Source organism: Ctenocephalides felis, unplaced genomic scaffold (assembly GCF_003426905.1).
Source record: "Ctenocephalides felis isolate EL2017-DRISC unplaced genomic scaffold, ASM342690v1 CF-g0.4_SCAFFOLD_03573, whole genome shotgun sequence".
NCBI classification, from domain to species: domain Eukaryota; kingdom Metazoa; phylum Arthropoda; class Insecta; order Siphonaptera; family Pulicidae; genus Ctenocephalides; species Ctenocephalides felis.
In genome coordinates this window covers 19925582-19946597 of record NW_020539727.1, presented here as the reverse complement: position 1 = coordinate 19946597, position 21016 = coordinate 19925582, and the positions used below count along the sequence as shown (strand labels likewise).

Here is a 21016-nt window from a genome sequence, read left to right as displayed (position 1 = left end):
ACTGTAACTTTTATTATTTTTGCTATCTTATTGTTATATCTGAGCATATCAAATGTAAATCATAAATCAATTATTACATTAACAATCGTCATTTCATTTCGAATTCAATTTAAAAAAAAAAATAGTTGCCTAATTTGCACAAAATTGAAAAAGTGCTCCCGTATAGTCACAGTCTAAACGCATTTGCAAACAATTCTGTGCGACATTTTCACTTATACTGTGCTTACCTCGGCGGCATTTTCACATTTTTCAATAGTTTTCAGAAAATTGGAAAAGTGTTCCGTACATAAACAGTCTAAACGCACTTGGGTAAACATTTGTACCAGAGTGGCGCTTAGGCTGTGCTTAGCCTGGGTAATTTTTTGAATTTTTGATCCAAAATTACAAAAATATTTTATGGAAAAGAAAAAAAAGATTGATCAAGTTTTGTCAATACAAGCATAAACTTCTTTGAATCATTCAAATCGGACGCTTAGTTCTCTCAAAAATTGTATCTGTATCTTCGAAATGGCTGGGCCTGCTTTTGCCAAAAACTAATCACCTCTTCTCCCAATCAAACATACAAAACACACACACATCCATTTTTTCTGAGGTATGCCAGAATGTTCAGAAACCTTCAAAACGTCGAGAAATGTAAAAATTTTCAATTCCAATTTTCTGCCCATTACTATAACTACCCTATGGGAAGTTAAAAAATCATAAATTACATAAAAGGAGTTTAATATTAAAAGGACTTAAAATACTTATAAAGAGCTTGGATGTAAAAGGTCCTAAAGTACTTAAAAAAAGTTTTTAAAATTATCAAGTATCTAAAGTATTTAAAAAGAGTTCGTAATCAGAAGGTCTTAAAGTACTCAAAAAGTTAAAATTCTAAAGGTCTTAAAGTACTTAAGAAGTGTTTAAATGTAAAAGGTTCTAAAGTATTTAAAAATAGTTTATAATCAAAAGGTCTTAAAGTACTCAAAAAGTTTCAAATCACAAAATTTTAAAATGCTTAAAAAGATTAAATTTATTAGAGTCCTAAAGTACTTAAAAAGAGTTCAAATTTGAATGTTCTTGAAGTACTTAAAAAGAGCTTAAATTCATAAGATCCTAGTGCTTGAAAAAGTTTAAATTTTGAAGGCCCTAAAGTGCTTGACGGGTGTTTAAATTTTATTTAAACTTTTATTTTAGAAGGTCATAAAGCGTTTATCGAAATTTTAAATTTAAAAGGTATTGAAGGAGCTTAATAAACTTAATTCTTTTCAGGCACTTTAAGATCTTGATAAATTAAAACTTTAATTTAGAACCTTTTGATTTTGAACCCCCAGATAAATTTAAACTCTTTTTAGACACTTTAGGACCTCTTACATTTGAACACTTTTTGAGTATTTTAGGACCTTGATATTTAATTTTTAATATAAAATTAATTCGACGTTTCGATAATTTGAAAAGTATTCTTCTTCAGGGATTATTTAGAACAAAAAATAAACATACATTTTTACTGTTTTTTAAATATTAAAAAATAAATATCAATATATATATATATATATATATATATATATATATATATATATACATATCATAAAGCCCCTTAGATCATGATTATTTTCCAGTAACAAAGACAAGCTGGATTAAGGTGTCAGACCTTTGTCATTTTAAACCCTAAAACTCTTTGGGTGAGCATATATTTAGTACCTTTTCGGGCCGACATTAGGAATTTTATGAATTTCAGAATAAATGTTCATATTAAAAATATTTGGTAATAGAAATAAGAAGTCTAATAATATTTAGTAAAATACAATAAATAAAATTGCAAAATTTTTGGCAAAAAATATAATATAATAAAGTGAAGACTAATTTGAGATTTTAAAGTATACTGAGTTGCTGTAGGAACTTATGTTCTTACAATACATAATTTTAACTTAAAACTGTCTTGAATCTAACTAGAGAATATTATATTTATATTTATATTTATATTTATACAACACAATTGTACAATTATAGATATTATATGGTACATAACTTAAATTAATAGATAATAATACAATATGAAAATGAAATATAATTTAGAAAAACAAATGTTCACTTAAAATCTTATTCTAATTTTCACAGAATTTTAAGTAGGTTATGATTAGATTCTAAATGGATTCTAATTACTCTAAGTAGATTATAAATATATTCTGAGTGAGTTCTGAACAGACTAACTGAAATTGTACTAGATCCTAAATAATTTTATACAAGATTTCCAGTAGATTTCCATTAGATTTTTACTAGAACCTCTTCAGATTATGACTTTATTCTCATTAGATTTTTGTTAGATTCGTTAAAGTTTCTCATAAGATTTGTACCACATTCTGATAAGGTTCATACAAGATTTCTAATAATAATAGAAATACGAAGTCTAATAATATTTAGTAAAGTACAATAAATAAAATTGCAAATTTTTTTGCAAAATCATATAATAAAGTGAAGACAAAAAATGCAGTTTTGAAGTATACCGAGTTGATGTAGGAACTTATGTTCTTAAATCATATTATACAATACATAATTCTAACTTGAATCTGTCTTGAATCTAACTAGAAAATATTATATTTCTCGATCTATTATATTATTTTATTTTATTATTTAAGTAGATTATGATTCTAAATGGATTCTAATTACTCTAAGTAGATTCTAAATAGACGTTAAATGGGTTCTGATCAGACTTTAACTGAAATCTTACTAGATCCTGACTAATTTAATACAAGATTCCTAGTAGATTTTCATTAGATTATTATAAGAAACTCTTCAGATTGTGACTGAATTCTTATCAGATGCTTGTTAGATTCGTTCTAGTTTCTCATAAGATTTGTATCACATTCTGATAAGGATCATACAAGATTTTTACTAGATCCTTACTACAATCTTATTATTTTTTTACTTTTTATTAACTTCCTTATCAAATATCAAATTTAAAGTCGTTTTATTCAAAACTTTTATATCGGAGTGTATATAACTGTTTTAATAGAAACGTAGTAAATAAATTTTTTGGAAAGGCAGGACCAGAGGTTTCGGAGATACATAGGGAAAAGTAAACAAAAAATGATATTTGGCAGTCAAAAATTATCATTAATGTAATAATAATTAATTTAAAAATGTGTAGACAAATCCTAACTAGTTTTATATAAGATTCCCAGAAGATTTCTATTAGATTATTACTGGAATTTTTTCAGATTTAGCCTGTATTTTTATCAGATGTTTGTTAGGTTTCTTATAAGATTCTTACCACATTCTGATAAGATTCCAACTAGATTCTTAGTGCATATATTCTTTCATATGAAATTTTTGAGTTATTTGACAAAAACCAAAAAAAATGTCTCGAATTTTCATCAAACTTACATAGAATTCGTATTAGATGCCAACCAGATTCCAATTACGTTTGTATTAGATTCCAACTAAATTTGTTTTAAATCCTCACTAATTTCTTATTAGATCCTGACTAGATTCTTACAAAAAACGTATCAGACTCAGAATAAACTCTAGATTTTTTCCTTCTAAATTTTTATAAATTTATTACGATGAAGACGTCGGCGATTAAACAGTAGTAAAATAGAATGAAAAAAATAATAATTAAATATTTTTACTTATCTTTTTATTAAATTTACAAGTCCTTTTAAGTTTACAAGTCCTTTTAAGTTTACAAGTCCTTTTAAGTTTACAAGTCCTTTATGAATATGATACCTTTTCCAACTATTGGTTTCATTCAAAGATTTCAAATCGTGTAGTTTTCCCGCAAATTTTCCGGATGCTGGAAAATGAGGAAAATGCGCCTGCGTCGCAGGCATCAATAACACACTGTTTCAGGAGAGAAAAGAAACATTGTACCAAAACATTTGGGATAGATAAGGAGAGAATAGATTGTTATATATATATATATATATATATATATATATATACATATATATCAAGTTTAGATATAATAATAAACATAAGAGCGATGATGATGTATAAAACGCATTTATTTATCATATCTCTTGTAACTTTTGACTCGTCCGTTTTTTATTAAAAGTATTTTTGACAAATCCGTGCAAAATTGAGTGGTTTATAATTTTATTTAAAGTTGTGATGCCCTACAGCATCTAGGTATACTTTAAAATTTATTCCAAAGAGCCGAGCGTTTATTATTATATAAATCAAAATATTGTTACTGAGATTGTAGAAAGTACATATTTATTTGTTATATCTCTTGTAACTTTTAAACCCAATGTTTTATATAAAAGGTATATTCGGCAAATTTGTCGAAAAATGAATGGTTTATAATATTGTCTAAGGTTGTGATGCCCTACAACAACTCGGTGTACTTTAAAATCTGTACAAAAGTATGATATTAACTGCAGATTGTAAATGCAGCTTTTGCTTGTGAACTAGTATTTGCGCATTTATTTATTACATCTATTGTAACTTTTAAACCGTACGTTTTTTACTAAAAGTATTTTTGATAAATCTGTGCAAAATTGAATGGTTTATAATTTAGTCTAAAGTTGTGATGCCCTTCAGCAACTCGGTATACTTTAAAATCGCCGACGAATATAAAATATCAATATGATATGCTAAAATTAAAAAATATCAAAAAAAAAAATAAAGTCAAAAGAAAGCAATTTTATAAGAGACAAAATAAATAAATAGTTCAACTCTGATGATGAATATTTTTGACAAAATACCAGATCAAGGTTGTATACAGTGTTATCTGTGTACAAAATGCACTCAAAATTTATATTTACCATAATGTAGGTATTTTGAGACCTCCTGGCTCAAATTGCTCAAAGTCAATGTGGACCTTTATGCCCCCGCCCTACCCTATTATAAAATAAATATTATAATAAATAAATACAATATAATAATATACAATACAATTAAAAAATCTATTGTTCGATATTTTTTTCTATATTGTTTAATTATATTAAAGGTACTACAACCACAAAACAAGAGAAATTAATCCTGTACAGACCATATAAGACATTACAGGGTCCTTTTCTAGTATATATATATATATATATATATATATATATATATATATATATATATATGTATATATTTATATATGATGCGAGCGTGACCTCACAAACGTAGAGGTCTTCGACCAAACATAGCTGCTACATTTATATATATATATATATATATATATATATATATATATATCTCGAAAATTTTATTATAGACAGAGAGCTTAATACCTGATTACTTCAATTACATTTGGAAAGGAATTTCTAGCAGCAAATATATACCGAAACGAAAGATTTAACTGAAGGACGTTTCGCAGATTCCTGTTTCATTCAACTTGTTAATTGATTGTTTTAAAATTTAGTTAATAATTCTATTCTGTTTTAATACTTAAAAAATTTTATACAATATTATAATAAATAATAAAATAATATATTTCTGAACAATTTAAATGAGTAAATTGATCTACTAGCAAGTTTCTCGAAAAAAAGAATCAGATTTAACTTAAAGACGTTTTGCAGAATCCTGTTTCATTCAACTGTAAATCGATTGCTCTAAAATTTAGTTAATAATTTTATTCTGTTTTAATACCTAAAAATTCTTATACAGAACTATAATAAATGATAAATTATAATTTTTCAAAAACTCAAAAAAGATATAAAAAGAAAGATTTAACTGAGAGTCGTTTCGCAGAATCCTGTTTCATTCAACTGTAAATTGATGGTTTTAAAATTTAGTTAATAATTCTATTCTGTTTTAATACCTAAAAAATCATATGCAGAATTATAATAAATGATAAATTAATATTTTTCTAGTCCTCTATATATATATATATATATATATATATATATATATATATAAAAGAAAGATATAACTGAAAGACGTTTTGCAGAATCCAGTTTAATTCAACTGTTAATTGATTGCTCTAAAATTTAGTTAATAATTCTATTGACATAATATATAATGAATTAATAATTTTTAAGTTGCCTTAGGGTAAGTTACATTAATCGCAAAATAATTAAAAATAAAAAAATACGTTTGAAAGATTTCTGAACATTTTGGCATACTTTAAAAAAATCGATGTCTAAGGATATAAATTTGGTATAAGTTTCGTCGACGATTTCGGGAACACGGATCAACCGATTTGAATGATTCAAAAGACATTTGGTTCCTATTGATTAGGAGACGTGCTAATTCGTTTTTGGCAAAAGCAGGTCCAGCCGTTTCGAAGATACAAAGCAAAAAGTAAAGAAAATACAAATCGAGTTTTTGACAGTACGGAGCGTCCGATTTGTTTGATTCTAAAAACATTTTAATTATGTGTATTGACAAAATAAATAATTGATTAAATTTTTTCCAAGGACAGGACCAGCGGTTTCGGAGATGCTGAGGAAAAAGTAAAAAAATGCCATCTGGCGGTCAAAAATGATCATTAGACATATGCACATCAAATTATCAGATATTTTATAGAGATTTTAACAATGAGTACTAATTTTGTTACATTTTTTTGGATTCCGTACCAAGATTTTTAATTTTTAAAGTTTACTTATACAAATTCCAAAATTTTCATAATTTTTTGTTCCAAATTTTCAAATATATACATAGTTTTATCCTTACAATATAAATTTTAAACTCACAATTCAGTTTAAAAATGTAAATATTTCATATGAAATGTTATTTTTAGTTTTTAGCGTTATTTTAATCGTAAAAATTTATCCTCAGATGGATTCATTCGGATCTCTTGTTAATGTAAACATTCTTCAGTATTTTACACGAAAATATCGTTGTTATATAATATATAAGCAATAAAATATATAGTATGTATTTATCCATTTGAAAATATTTAAAACAATTGTTATCAATCATTCTTCAATATTGATTATTAATTGTTTTTACCTCAAATTTTCAAAATTGGATCAGGAAGTTCCAGCAATTATCCTTAAGTCACAATGCGATACCCCCTAGTTCGCTAGATATTTTAAAAAAAGAATTTACCTTTCGGATGGAGAGCTCTCCTTCTAAACATTATGAGAGTAGGTACACTCATCTGTATATATATATATATATATATATATATATATATATATATATATATATACTCGTATATATATATATATATATATATACATATACATATATATAAATGTGTATGTGTATATAAGTGTGTAATGTTAAAACACACCTAGATTTTCAGACACACAGACACGAAATGCTGGAAATGTGAAAACTCTCTCTCTGTGAGATCACACACTCCTGTGATGGTGGTACGTACGCATAGGGGAAAACACAGTGGCGTAGGTAAAGGAAATATTTCATTGACTAAAATAAAAAAGAATGCGCGTACATGCGATTGAAGTAAAACTTATTTGATACTGTACAAGATGGCATTTAAATGAAAATAAATAGATCATATAACAATTTTGAATAATGTTTATTAGTAATATGGTAACACTCGTGATGCACACATTTATTAGTGTCGTCAATTATTATACACATTTATATAATGATAAATTATAAATTATATATTTATAATAGCATTAAAAATATTTATAATATTTAAAAACAATAGTGTAATTAAAGTCATACTTCAAATATAAGATGATCGGTTTGTCATTGTAATTAGCATTTAGGACTGAAACATCTTCATTACAGAAATGAAGTAATTGCTGATTAATAAATTCTATAATATTCGTTCGCACAGTGGATTATGTTAAACGTTTTCGCAACTTCACTCATCATGTAATAATTGTGTTTGAAGAACTTCATGTAATTAAAATTAACATACATTCATGGACTGCTTGTATCTTTTTTACTTTTTCGCTAGCGATATAATCTCATTCTTTGAACAACTGTAATAACTGTTTTGCCTAAAAAATATTTTCCTTTATAATAACTTCAAAGATTTATAGAAACTACAAATAATATAGAAATAATTTCTATTCAATAAACTTACGTTTTATATACGGCCCAAATGTTTAATTTGTTTTATTAATTACAAGGAGAGTAAAATATTCTTCTGATTCGGGCATTTTTCATTAAGGGGGTATTCTATTGTAGAAATTAAAAAAAAATCGTTTTTTTTTATTTCATATTTTCAAACTTTAACTATCTAAGAATATGGGTACGAGGAGGTTTTTTAAAAATTTGAATTATTTTCGGAGATATAGGCATTTTACTGACTAGGTCTTCACACTGGTTTGCCTTCACGCAAAACTTTAAATGCGTTTTTCTCAGAACATTCTTTTTCAGTACTGTTGACACGATTTCTCGAGTTTTAATCGACCGATTCACTTGAAATGTTCAGAGAGTCTTGTTTATAGACCTATCTATAGCCCGAACTAGGGTTTATCCCCAAATTCCAATTTTTACTATTTTTAAAAAATTCGAGAAACTCAGAAACAAAACAGTAAAAAAACACTTTTTTTTCAAACAGTCGCCAATTTGTAACAAAAAAATTATTTCACTCATCGCTAGTTTAGGCGAGCGCGACATCATCGTAGATTAATAATCTTTTTATTTTTTGCATTTCCGATGGCTAGGAGGGTCGAAATCATGTCAAGACTGAGGTGCCAATTTTTTGAGACCACCCACTTTTTTGCCAGTTTTTACAATTTTCAACTTTTTTATTTTTTAATTTTTGTTTTGTATTTTAATAATTATAATAAACAAGTGGTAAAAAAATGGATAGTAAAAACATTCATTGCTTTCTTTTATGACACTTTAAAAATGACCTAAAATTCATCGCTCTACACTAGAATACCCCCTCAAATCAAGATTTGTACTATGATGTAACTTTAAAATGTTTATTTATCTATGCCGATTTTCTTGTTGATATCGGTACGCATACAACGACAGATTTCTATTCACATACACGACGACTAATCACAATCGGCCCGTATAGAAATGATATCATCGAGAGGGAATGACGAATCATTGGCACTCGACTCTTATCTCATCTGTCGTAACGCACTTCCGTTGCATTTGTACGGATTTACACCCAAGTCGCGCTTGAAGAAGTTTTACTTCAAAATTGTAGACGCTTTGCAGAATCGTGTTTCATACAACTATATAATACGTTAAAGAATAGCATTAACAAGAGAAATGATACTCAGTTTTCTGCAAAAAGTAAGTCTTACATACGTTTTGGCACCTCATTTGACCCTCTTCAGTGCAAAACAAACAAAACTCACCCAAAAACTTTCTCATAAAATAATTTCCTCATATATCTGTTTTCCCCTACGCCACTGTCCCAGTCCTACCCAGCATGCGCACCGCGATCTCGAGATAAACCATCCACCGCGACCCTCCACCGCGCCGCCCCTGTTTTCCGACGCGCGCAACTCCGCCGACGTCTCCACCGTAAACGAAATATCATAAACCTACCCTCTGGGCGTACTACTGACTATCTCATAGAACATTATTAGACAAAATTATCAGTCGAAATAGACGAATAATAGATTCACATATTACTCTGTTAATCATTCGTTTCGAAACGTTCGATGAGCATGGATGGCGGCGTATGAGATAGGATCCGGAGCAATGATGACGACGGTGTTGCCCGGAGTCTCCGTGATGCTGCCCGGAGTATGTATGATGGCGTTGTTTTAGAAGGAAAAGGGAAAAGTTGGTTGTTTCGTTGTTTTTAAGTAAAAGTGTAAAGGATTAAATTTTGGTATTATGGTGGAGGAGTATGTTTAGTGGTGCTTAATTTTGTGAAGTGTAGGATAAGTGGATTATTAACTGTTTTAGGTAAGTATTGAATTAATATAAGGCTGTACGTACAAATTTCTAATTTTAGAGTAATTGTGCTTATTTTGTGTTGCTTAAATAATTAACATTATGTAACAGGATTCTGCAAAACGTCCCTGAAATAAATTGTTTTTACATTGTTATATTTTTTAAATTATTTTTTCAAGTGAATGTGCTTATTATGTGTTGCTTAAATAATTTGTTATTATTATGCGCTGAAGATGATTCAAATGGGTACCCAAAACGTATGGCATCTTGATTTTTGAAACAAACACGTATCATTTCTTCTATTAATGCATTATAATATATAGTTGTATAAAACAGGATTCTGCAAAGCGTCCCTGAGATAAATCTTAATTTGTTGAAAAAATATTAAAATGAAATTAAAATTGAATGCTTTTCATACATTAGTACAAAATTAAAATATAATAACAATATATTTTTCTAATTCAAACCGTTTTAGTTAGTCTTCGTTATTACTATAATAATTAATATAAACTGTTTTAAATAATTTTTAACAAAAAGTGAATTTATGGAAAATGCAAAATGAAATAAAAATTGAATAAATGAGAATTTTTTTCTTATAAATATTACATTTGTAATTTATTACATATTGCATTTTTTGAAACTCTAAGATTCTGCAAAACGTCCTTGATATAAATTGTTTTTACATTATTAAATTTTTTTTAATTATTTTTTTAAGTAAATATGCTTATTTCTAGCTTAATTTTATATTTTTATGCAATTATAAGACTCCACATTATGTTTTGTTTCAAATGAACAATTGTGCTCATTTTTAACTCAAGTTTTTTATTATTAAGCTATTATAAGGCTCCTCATATACAATTTTTTTAAATTATTTATCAAACAAATAATTGTGTTTCTTTTAGCTTTGTGTATTTTTTGTATTGCTGAAATTATTAGTAATTTTTATGTCCTGAAGATGATTCAAATGAGTACCCAAAACGTATGGCATTTGTTTTTACTATGTAATCAGTACTTCGTAAAAACAAGTATCATTTCTTTTATTAATACTAGTTTTGTTCTTTATAATTCACAGTTGTATGTAACAGGATTCTGCAAAACGTCTCTGAGTAAAAGCTTTTGTTTATATATATATATATATATATATATATATACATACATATATATATATATATATATATATATATATATATACATTAACAAAGTCTAGTAGTCGGGCATAACATCAATAAAAAACATGATTTTCTTTCAAAAATTTATTTTAAATCCATACGTTTCGGCTATAATCCTAGCCTTCATTCAGTGGAAACTAAAAATAAAATTAAACCTAAAGTAATTGAATTGGAGTGAAAAGAAAGAACAAAATAGTAAATAGTACTTACAATTAGTTTACTATGTACTACTTTACTCCAATTCAATTGTTTGAATATAATAATTAAATAAAATATTCGTTATTATTATGCACTGAAGATTATTCAAATAGATAAGTAACATTTTTTTATTAATTCTAATTTTTCTTTATAATATACAGTTGTATGTAACAGGATTCTGCAAAACGTCCCTGATATAAATTGTTTTTACATTATAATATTTTTTAAAATTATTTTTTGAAGTAAATGTGCTTATTTTGTATTGCCTAAATTATTATGCACTGAAGATTATTCAAATGAATACCGAAAACGAATGAGAAAGTTTTGTTTTTATGGAAAATAATGATCTTTTATTTTATGAAAGATAATGGGAAAGTTTTGTTTTTATATAAATTTTTCTATATAAATTATTTTTTCAAGGTAAATGTCCTCATTTCTAGCTTAATTTTATATTATTATGCAATTATAAGCTTCCTTAACAGTTTGTATTTTAAGTAAGTTATTGTACTCATTTCTAGCATAATTTTCCTATTATGCAAAGAACAAGTTTCATTTCTTTTATTAATGCTAGTTTTATTCTTAATAATTTACAGTTGAATGTAACAGGATTCTGCAAAACGTCCCTAAGATAAATTTATATATATATATATTTCTCTTATATTTTTTTTTATTATTTTTTTAAGTAAATATGCTTATTTTTAGCTTAGAATTTTATATTCGTAAGCTTCCTTAACAAGTTTTATTTCAAGTAATTCATTGTGCATTCAAGTATTGAATTATTATAAGACTCCACATATAAATTTCTAATTTTAGAGTAATTGTGCTTATTGTGTGTTGCTTAAATTATGAGTATTTCTTATGAATTCAAAATTCTATATTTTACCAGTATTTCGCAAAAAACAAGTATCATTTTTTATTAATTCTAGTTTTGTTCTTTATTATTTACAGTTGTATGTAACAGGATTCTGCAAAACGTCTCTGAGTTAAAGCTTTTGTTTATATTATATATATATATATATATATATATATATATATATATATATATATATATAGAATAAAACAGCCAATGCGTCGAATGTAGAAAATTTATTTTAATTTTTTATACGTTTCGTGACTAGATGTGTCTCATCATTCAGCTAAAAGAAAATTACATTATAAAGAAAAAGCTTTTAAAAAAATGAATTTATACATTGGAAAAATTAATTGAAAAAAACAACAAATTATACACACCAGATCAGGAAAAAACAAACTTTTGTTAGTAAAGTGTGTTTTTTCCTAAATATAATATAAATCTTTGTTTTTATATCTATTTTTTTATCGTCAAATTATTTTTTGAAGTAAGTGTGCTTATTTTGTGTTGCCTAAATTATTAGTAATTATTATGTACTGAAGATGAATCAAATGGGTACTCAAAACGTATTGCTTTTGTTTTTGCTATATAATCAGTATTTCGCTAAAAACAAGCACAATTAATTTATTTTATTAATCATTCAGGTATCATTCATTTTATTAATCATTCAAGCATCATTTCTTTTATTAATGCTACTTTTATTCTTTATAATTTACAGTTGTATGTAACAGGATTCTGCAAAACGTCTCTGAGTTAAAGCTTTGTTTTTATATATATTTATTTATTTTAAAATTATTTTTTGAAGAAAAATGCTTATTTTTTGCTTATAATTTTATATTCATAAGCAGTTGTAAGATTCCACAACAGTTTTTATTTTAAGTAAGTTACTTTGCTCATTTTTAGCTTATATTTTTATTATTAAGCTATTATAAGGCTCCTCATAATTTTTTTAATTATTTCTCAAACAAATAATTGTTTAAATAAATTTTATTAGTGCTAGTTTTTAACATTTTAATATATAGTTGTATAAAACAAGATTCTGCAAGGCGTTACTTATTTCTAGCTTATATTTTCATAGTATCAATTATAAGGTTCCACACTAACATAGTTTTTTTATTTTTGATTTTAGCAAGCCTTTAATTTGTTTATTCAATCCTAATGAGCACTATATGCATAAACATTATTATTGTAAACGTTTCGATCCTGAATTAGCGTCATCAATTTGCACTACATTCTAAAAAAAATACAAGGATCAAAAAAAATTGTTTCATTCTGTACGTTTGTGCCATCAATTTGCCCTTCATTCTATACAAAAACTAATAAATTTTGCTTCATTCTGTACGTTTCGACGCTATATGTGTGTCATCATTCACAGACTCTGGAATACTGTATGCATAAAAAATAGTTTTTCTGAACATTTCGATTCTAAATGCGTGTCATCATCTTGCAGTTCGTTCCAAGAAAAACACAAAGTGTAAAATTAGTTTCGAAAAATAATTATTCTGAAAGTTTCGATCCTAAATGCGTGCCATCAACTTGTTCTTCATTCTATACAAAAGTAATAAAATTTGTTTCACACACTTGCGATTGAATACTGTATGCACCAACAATAATTATTCTAAATTTTTATTTCAAACAACACATTTTAATATAATATTATATGTATAAACGCTATTTTTTCTGTACGTTTCGACGCTGTATGTGTTCCATCATTCACAAATTTTCGAATAATAATGCACGAAAAATAATTGTTCTGAACGTTTCGATTCTAAATACGTGTCATCAATTAGCACTTCATTCTAAGTAAAAACAAAAAATAATAAAATTGGTTTCATTCTGCACGTTTCGATGCTATATGTGTGCCATCACTTACACACTTTTGAATATCATTATTTTATTGGTGCGAGTTTTTAACATTTAAATATTAAAATTGAATCTTTTTCATACATTAGTATGAAATTAAAATAAATACAAAAATAATATACAATATATTTTTTTAATTAAAACTAAAACAATCATTATTGTTAATAAATTAATTAATATAAACTGTTTTGAATAATTTTTAACAATTATTAACTTTACTCTGTACGTTTCGACGCTATATGTATGCCATTGTTCAGCACTTACTATAAAATATAACACAAAAATTACACATAATTTTTGGAAAATTAATGAACAAATATCATTATGTTATTGATGCTATAGTTGTTAACATTTTAATATATAATTGTATAAAACATGATTCTGCCAAGCCTTTTTGAGATAAATCTTAATTTGTTGAAAAAATATTAAAATGAAATTAAAATTGAAGGCTTTTCATACATTAGTACAAAATTAAAATACAAAAACATAGAATATAATAATAAATTTTAAATAATTTTTAACAATTATAATCAAACATAGGAATGAACGTAAATTTATGGAAAATGCAAAAATAAATGAAAATGAAACAGAACGTATTACATATTGCATTTTTTATAATTATAAGACTCCAATACTAAATTTAATTTAAAATTAATTTTATATTTGCGAAAAAAGCTGATATATATATATATATATATATATATATATATATAAATATAATATTTATATTAAAATGCTGATTTTGAGAGCCATGTCTCTCATCATTCATCCAAAATATAAACAAATTCTTTGTTAATAATAGATTTTAAATAAACCTTATGGTACATATGGTTTTCTGAACAAATAATTTGAACTAAATAAGTTTTTAGTCTTTCAAGGTGCACACAACAATATACACCAACAAATTACTATCATCAATTATAATTTTCAGTGAATGTTCAATTAAATTTTTAGTGAGTGTTTTGAAATATTTTCAAGTTTAAGGTAAAAAATTAACCCTAAATTTTTAAATAACCAAAGATTTGTATAAATAAACAAAATAAACAAAAAAAATCATTTTAAGATAACTAGATAACTGAAGATAAACAAAGCACAAATTTTAAATCTTTTTTTTATTTTTTTTTTTTTTTTATTTTATTTTTATTAAAATTTTTGGACATTTGTATTGTGTTTTTAGTCTTTTTATTATTGAATTCGTGTATGTCATAAAATACTTTATTTCTTGAAAATTTTAACTTCTTGAAAAGTTTAGTATTTGTTATCATAGTAGACACTTTTAAGTATAAAATATTTAAATTCCAACATCGTAGTACAAACGGTGCGACCAGTAAAAAATATTAACTAGTTGGTTTGGTATTTTGCCTTGAGGCAAGTTACATGAACTTCCCGAAATGTGTAAATAATCGACTTAATCAAAAAAAAATGTGTAAATAATATACTTCATTAATCCTACTTAAAAAAAAAAACGATAATAATTTTAGCAAACTTTGACGAATTTTTAAATTAAACTACTTGTCGTTAGGCCGTAATATTACAGTAAGTTCTATAAGACCATAATGTCTATCGCCAAAAAAAATTCCATGAAAATCGGCTTAAATTTTTTTTTCAACAGTTAATTACAAGAAAACGGCTCGGTATTTTCACCTAAAACTAATCAGTATCATTCCCAACTAATATCTTTCGAACAGTTTTGATTTTTTAAACGTTCGGTAGGATGAGCTTAAATGTGGATGAAATTTTTTTCAAATTACAAAGAAACGGCTTGGCAGATCGTTGAACAAAACTGACAAACGATAGTCCTCACGAAATACATCAAATGGCTTTTAAATTTCTAAAATCGGTTCAGGCGTTTTTGAGAAAACGTCGATCAAAAGTCTAATTTTGACAAATGCCAAAACCATACTGATTTTTGCAAATTTTGACGAATTTTTAAAGCTGAACCAATTGTCGTAGGGCCGTAATATTTTAGTATGATCTAGAAGACTATGGTATCTACCGTCAAAAAAATAATCATAAAATCGTCGAAATTTTTTTTTTAACACTTTATTACAAGAAAACGGCCCGGCCGATCTCTACCAAAAACTAATCAGCACGATTCCCAACCAATATCTTTCGAACGGTTTTTGAATTTTCAAAATCGATTCAGAATTGCGGCTAAAACGTAAACGAAAAATTTTTCACTTTTCTGCCATTTATGAAGAAACGGCTTGGCCGATCGTCGCACAAAACTGACAACAATAGTTCTCGTTGAGATACATCGAATGGCTTTTAAATTTTTGAAATCGGTCCAGCCGTTTTCGAGAAACGGCGATTTACGGCCAAAAATCTGTTGGTGCACACGCACACACACAACACACACACACACACACACTTTTTCCAAATGTTGGTCTCATTCGATTCAGAATGGCTTGAAACGTCGAGAAAACATAAAATTAGCGAATCGGGTTTTTTGATGAAAACATAAACTTCTCCTTCGGGAAGTTAAAAATTAGTTTATTAATGACAATTATTTATTTTAGCAAGGTGCTTAGGGGCACGTTTTTGCGCGTGTTTCTCTTAAAAAAAAAAGTATCTTGAATTTTAAACATAAATTTGCATGTTTTAGTATTTGGTATTATAGCAGACACATTTAAGTATAAAATTTCAAATTGTAAAAATAAATACATTAATTTTAGTATTTTGTGTTATAGTAGACACATTTAAGTATAACATAATAAAATTGCAACATCGTAGTACAAACGGTGCGACCTCCAAAATTGATTTCATTGAAACAAAACTATTATCACACTTTGGTGTGTGTTTGTTGAAAAAATAATTATTAAAATATAAAGACCAATCTATCAATTTTAGTATTTGTAAAATATTAAAATTCCAAAGTTGTAATACAAACGATGCGACCGCCATAAATTATTTTATTAAAACAAAATTATTATCACACTTTAGTATGTATTTGTTGAGAAAATAATTATTATCCTAAATTATAAAAATAAATTTATAAATTTTCATATTTCGTGCTATAGTAGATACATTTACGTAAACAATATTATATATATATATATATATATATATATATATATATATATATATATATTCACACGTAACACATACTAGAAGCTGACAACATGTTCGTTTGGAATAAGCTTTTTTATAATAAAATATATTATTGATTTTAATTTTACAATTTTTTAAAATTTATCATAACTCGACGTTTTATCAATTTTTTGTTTCATATTTATTTTTTCGTGCAATTTTCGTGTGTTTTTGTGTTTTTTTCAAATTTATTTGTATGGTGAGTTTCTTTACATTTGTTTATTTTATGGTTGTTGTTCATATATACTTTTCATATATTCTTTCACTATTTGTTTTATTTTTTTCCATATATTTCTTTTAGAACTAATTTATTAAATTGGTTAGATTTATGTTTTTTTACATGTTTTTATCTATTTTTGTCTGTAATTATGTATTTTTTATATTGTTTTAAATTGGAACCCTGAAATATTTAATTATAGCACTGAAAAGATGGGTCAAATCAAGACCCGAAACGTATGGTTTCTTAATAAAAACATTTTATTTCAATAAAACTGTTTTTAATTACTGGATGGATGCCCAAGAACAATTTTATCATGTTATTTCACCATCTGAAGAAAAACCTCTCGCTTTATATATATATATATATATATATATATTATATAAACGTTTTGAAACTACATGTGTGCCATCATTCAACAGAAAGAACTGACTATGTATTTAAATCCTAAACAAAACTACCCTAGGAAAATAAATCTTTATACAATATTGCCCATTCCCAATTTGTATTATTTTATACTAAATTAAATTTATCTCCGTATATCTCTTACTCGATTTTACCCCGATATCCCCTATTTTTATTCCCAAGTGAGAGACAACATACAGACATACATTTGTATCATTGCACTTATAAAAATTTGATGGCGCTTCTACTGAATAATAGAGAACGTTTGTGATATATACTCTTAGGGGGCAAAAAATGGGGCAGAATGGGGCTGAATGGGGTTGAATGGGGATGGATTTTGTGTGGGGGATAAACAGACAAACAGACGGACAGACGGACAGAAATGATGGACTCGGATATCTACAATTGTACAGAGGAAAATAAATACAAATGTAATAGACATCTGAAAGAATTGTGGGTTTTGAATTGTTTTTACAGGACGCACCGTTTGTACTACAGGGTTGGAATTTTTGTGCAAGGTACTTCAATGATTCTATTATAAGACCAACAAGCAAAATTTGCTAATGTGTTTTTGCATTTTGAGATGAAAATCATTTTCTCAAAAAGCACACGCAAAAGTGTATTGAAAATTTTGTATTACTAAAATAATTTTTGGTGGCCGCACCGTTTGTACTACGATGTTGGAATTTTTGTGCAAAATACTTCAGTGTATCTTTTATAAGACCAGATACTAAAATTTGCTAATTTGTTTTTGCATTTTAAGATAAAAATCATTTTTTCAAAAAGTACACGCAAAAGTGTGTTGAAAATTTTGTATCACTAAAATAATGTGTGGAGACCGCACCGTTTGTACTACAGTATTGAAATTTTAATGTAATATACTTGAATGTATCTGCTATAACATCAAACACTAAAATTTGCACATTCATTTTCACATTTTGAAATAAAAATGATTTTCGACAAATATACACACAAGAGTGTGTTAATATCGTTGTTATTAATAAATTAATTTCTATTATTTCTACAGGCCGCACCGTTTGTACTACGATGTTTAAATTTTAAAATTTGACACTTGTAAAAATGTACTATAAAATCATATACAGAAATTTACAAATTAATTATTAAAATGTTAATATTTAAAATATTATTATTTATAATTAAAATGATGAAAATTATTTAATTTAAGATAACAATATTTAATTTAAGATACAATTTGTTTTGAAATAAACGTAATATTTTGTTTGACAAAATCTCTTGGACGGACTGTTTGTACTACAAACTTGTAATTTGACTGAATTATTTTTTAATATGCCTAGTAATACAACAAATATTAAAATTAACATTTTTTTTACAAAATATGAAGTAAAAACATATTTATTGACTCTTACACAACAAAATATGAAATGACAAAAGTTATTATTAAATTAAATTACTCAAGGCTGGTGGCAAAGACCTGTTTTTGGATTTATAAATCATTAATAATATTTTATTTATAATATTTAATTTTTTAAATCCATCAACAAATAAATAAAGTCACAACAAACTAATGTGGAATAACAAAAATTATTGTTTGAATAAATTACTCAGGGATTTAAAAACTAATTAATATTAAATAAAATTTTATTAAATTTTTGCTTATAATTAATTTCTTTGTATCATAAACAATTTTTATTTTTATTTACTTTATTATTAATTCAATAAATCACCTAATGGCGACAGTTAATTAAGATAAAAATTATTTAATGTAAGAGAACAGTTGTTTTAAATATTTTATTCAAAAAAATATATCTTAGGCCCACCTCGTTTGTATTACAAACTTGTAATTCGTCTAGACTATTTTTTATTATGCCTAGTATTATAACAAATATTAAAATTAACATTTTTTTCACAAAATACAAAGTAAACTAGTGGGGTGGGTGGCATCGTGCCTTAAGGCAAATTGCTGGAACTTCCCGTACCGTAACGAAACGTTCGAGGAATATTGAATGTTTTCAAATAGATTATTATAAATATTGTATTATTGTCTAATATTTATAAGAATTATATAAACTGAATTGCAGAGTTGAAATTATTTGTTTAAAGTATATTAGAACTATAGTCAGAATTAAAAATAAAATCTGAATTATTTTCAATATAAAAAAAATTAAAAAAAAAAAAAAAAAAAAAAAAAAAAAATGGTACAAAATTTTTTTTCCAAAATCAATTATTTTGTTAAGACAAGCAGAAAGTTCTTTGAATCAATTGAATCGGACGCTTAGTTCTCTCAAAAACTGCCATTTTTTGTACATTTAGCTCTGTATCTCCGAAATGGCTGGGCCTGCCTTTGCGAAAAACTAATAACCCTTTCTCCCAATCATTACTAATGGAATGTTTTTTAGATAATTCAAATCGGATGCTCCGTTCTCTCAAAACTTCGATTTCTATTTTCTGCACTCTTTGCTCCTTATCTCCGTAACTGCTGGACCTGTCTTTGCCAAAAACTAATCAGCTCTTCTCCTTATTAATAGGAATCGAATGTTTTTTAAACCATTCAAATCGGTTGATCCGTACGCCCGAAAACGTGGACGAAAATTTGTATCCATACATACATACACACACACACACACACACACACACACACACATCCATTTTTTCTGAGGTATGCCAAAACGTTCAGAAACCTTCAAAACGTCGAGAAATGTAAAAATTTTCAATTCCGATTTTCGGCCCATTACAATAACTTACCCTACGGGAAGTTAAAACATATTTATCGAGCTCTTACACAACAAAATATGAAATGACAAAAGTTATTATTAAATTAAATTACTCAGTACTGGTGTCAAAGACGTCTTTTTGGATTTATAAATTAATAATAATTTTTTATTTATTATATTTAACTTCTCTGATTAACAAATTTTAGTTTTATTTAATTGTTATTAATTAAATCCATCAACAAATAAATAAAGTCATATATAAAATTATGAAAAAAATGTAACATTTATCTTGTATTTTTTATCAATTTTTTCAAGTATTCTTTTCAAGTTGCTTTTCATGTATTCTTTTAATTCCAAAAGTCATTAATGAAATAATAATTATATCAAGATTAATCTAATTACTAATTCATGTAATATTTACTGATAATTTGTTTACTTTAGACGAATTATTTTGTTTCACCTCTTTTTTCTCTAAATTATAAATGGAGAAACCTGCCGGAGAAAATTCCGGTCGAGACTTTTGTTTGTTCGAAAAACTTTCTTTCGGACGTCATTAAAACGAAGTCTTTTCATTTAAAAGTTTTCTGTCGAGAATATTAAATCAGTTTTGGAAAAATATAATAAATAGGATGAAGATAAAATGAAACTAGTGGTGTATGGCATCGTGCCTTAAGGCAAATAGCCGGAACTTCCCGTACCGTAATGAAATATTCGAGAAATTTTAAACGTTTTCAAATATATTATACTGCAACTTTCATTATTATTGCTATCGTGTTATATCTGAGCAAATCAAATGTAAGTCATAAATCAATTTATCTCCAGAACATTAACA

The 21016-nt window shown here is 26.1% G+C and overlaps 1 protein-coding gene across 1 annotated transcript in view; it reads left to right on the top strand.

The window, feature by feature from the left end:
• Nucleotides 1–9504: 9504 nt before the first annotated feature.
• The window catches only part of LOC113389723 (lachesin-like), a 30784-nt gene continuing 19272 nt past the window's right edge, over nucleotides 9505–21016 (top strand). Inside the window, exon 1 of the mRNA XM_026626737.1 lies at nucleotides 9505–9546. Coding sequence (XP_026482522.1) covers nucleotides 9505–9546 — 42 coding nt within the window. The remainder of the gene's footprint in view (nucleotides 9547–21016) is intronic.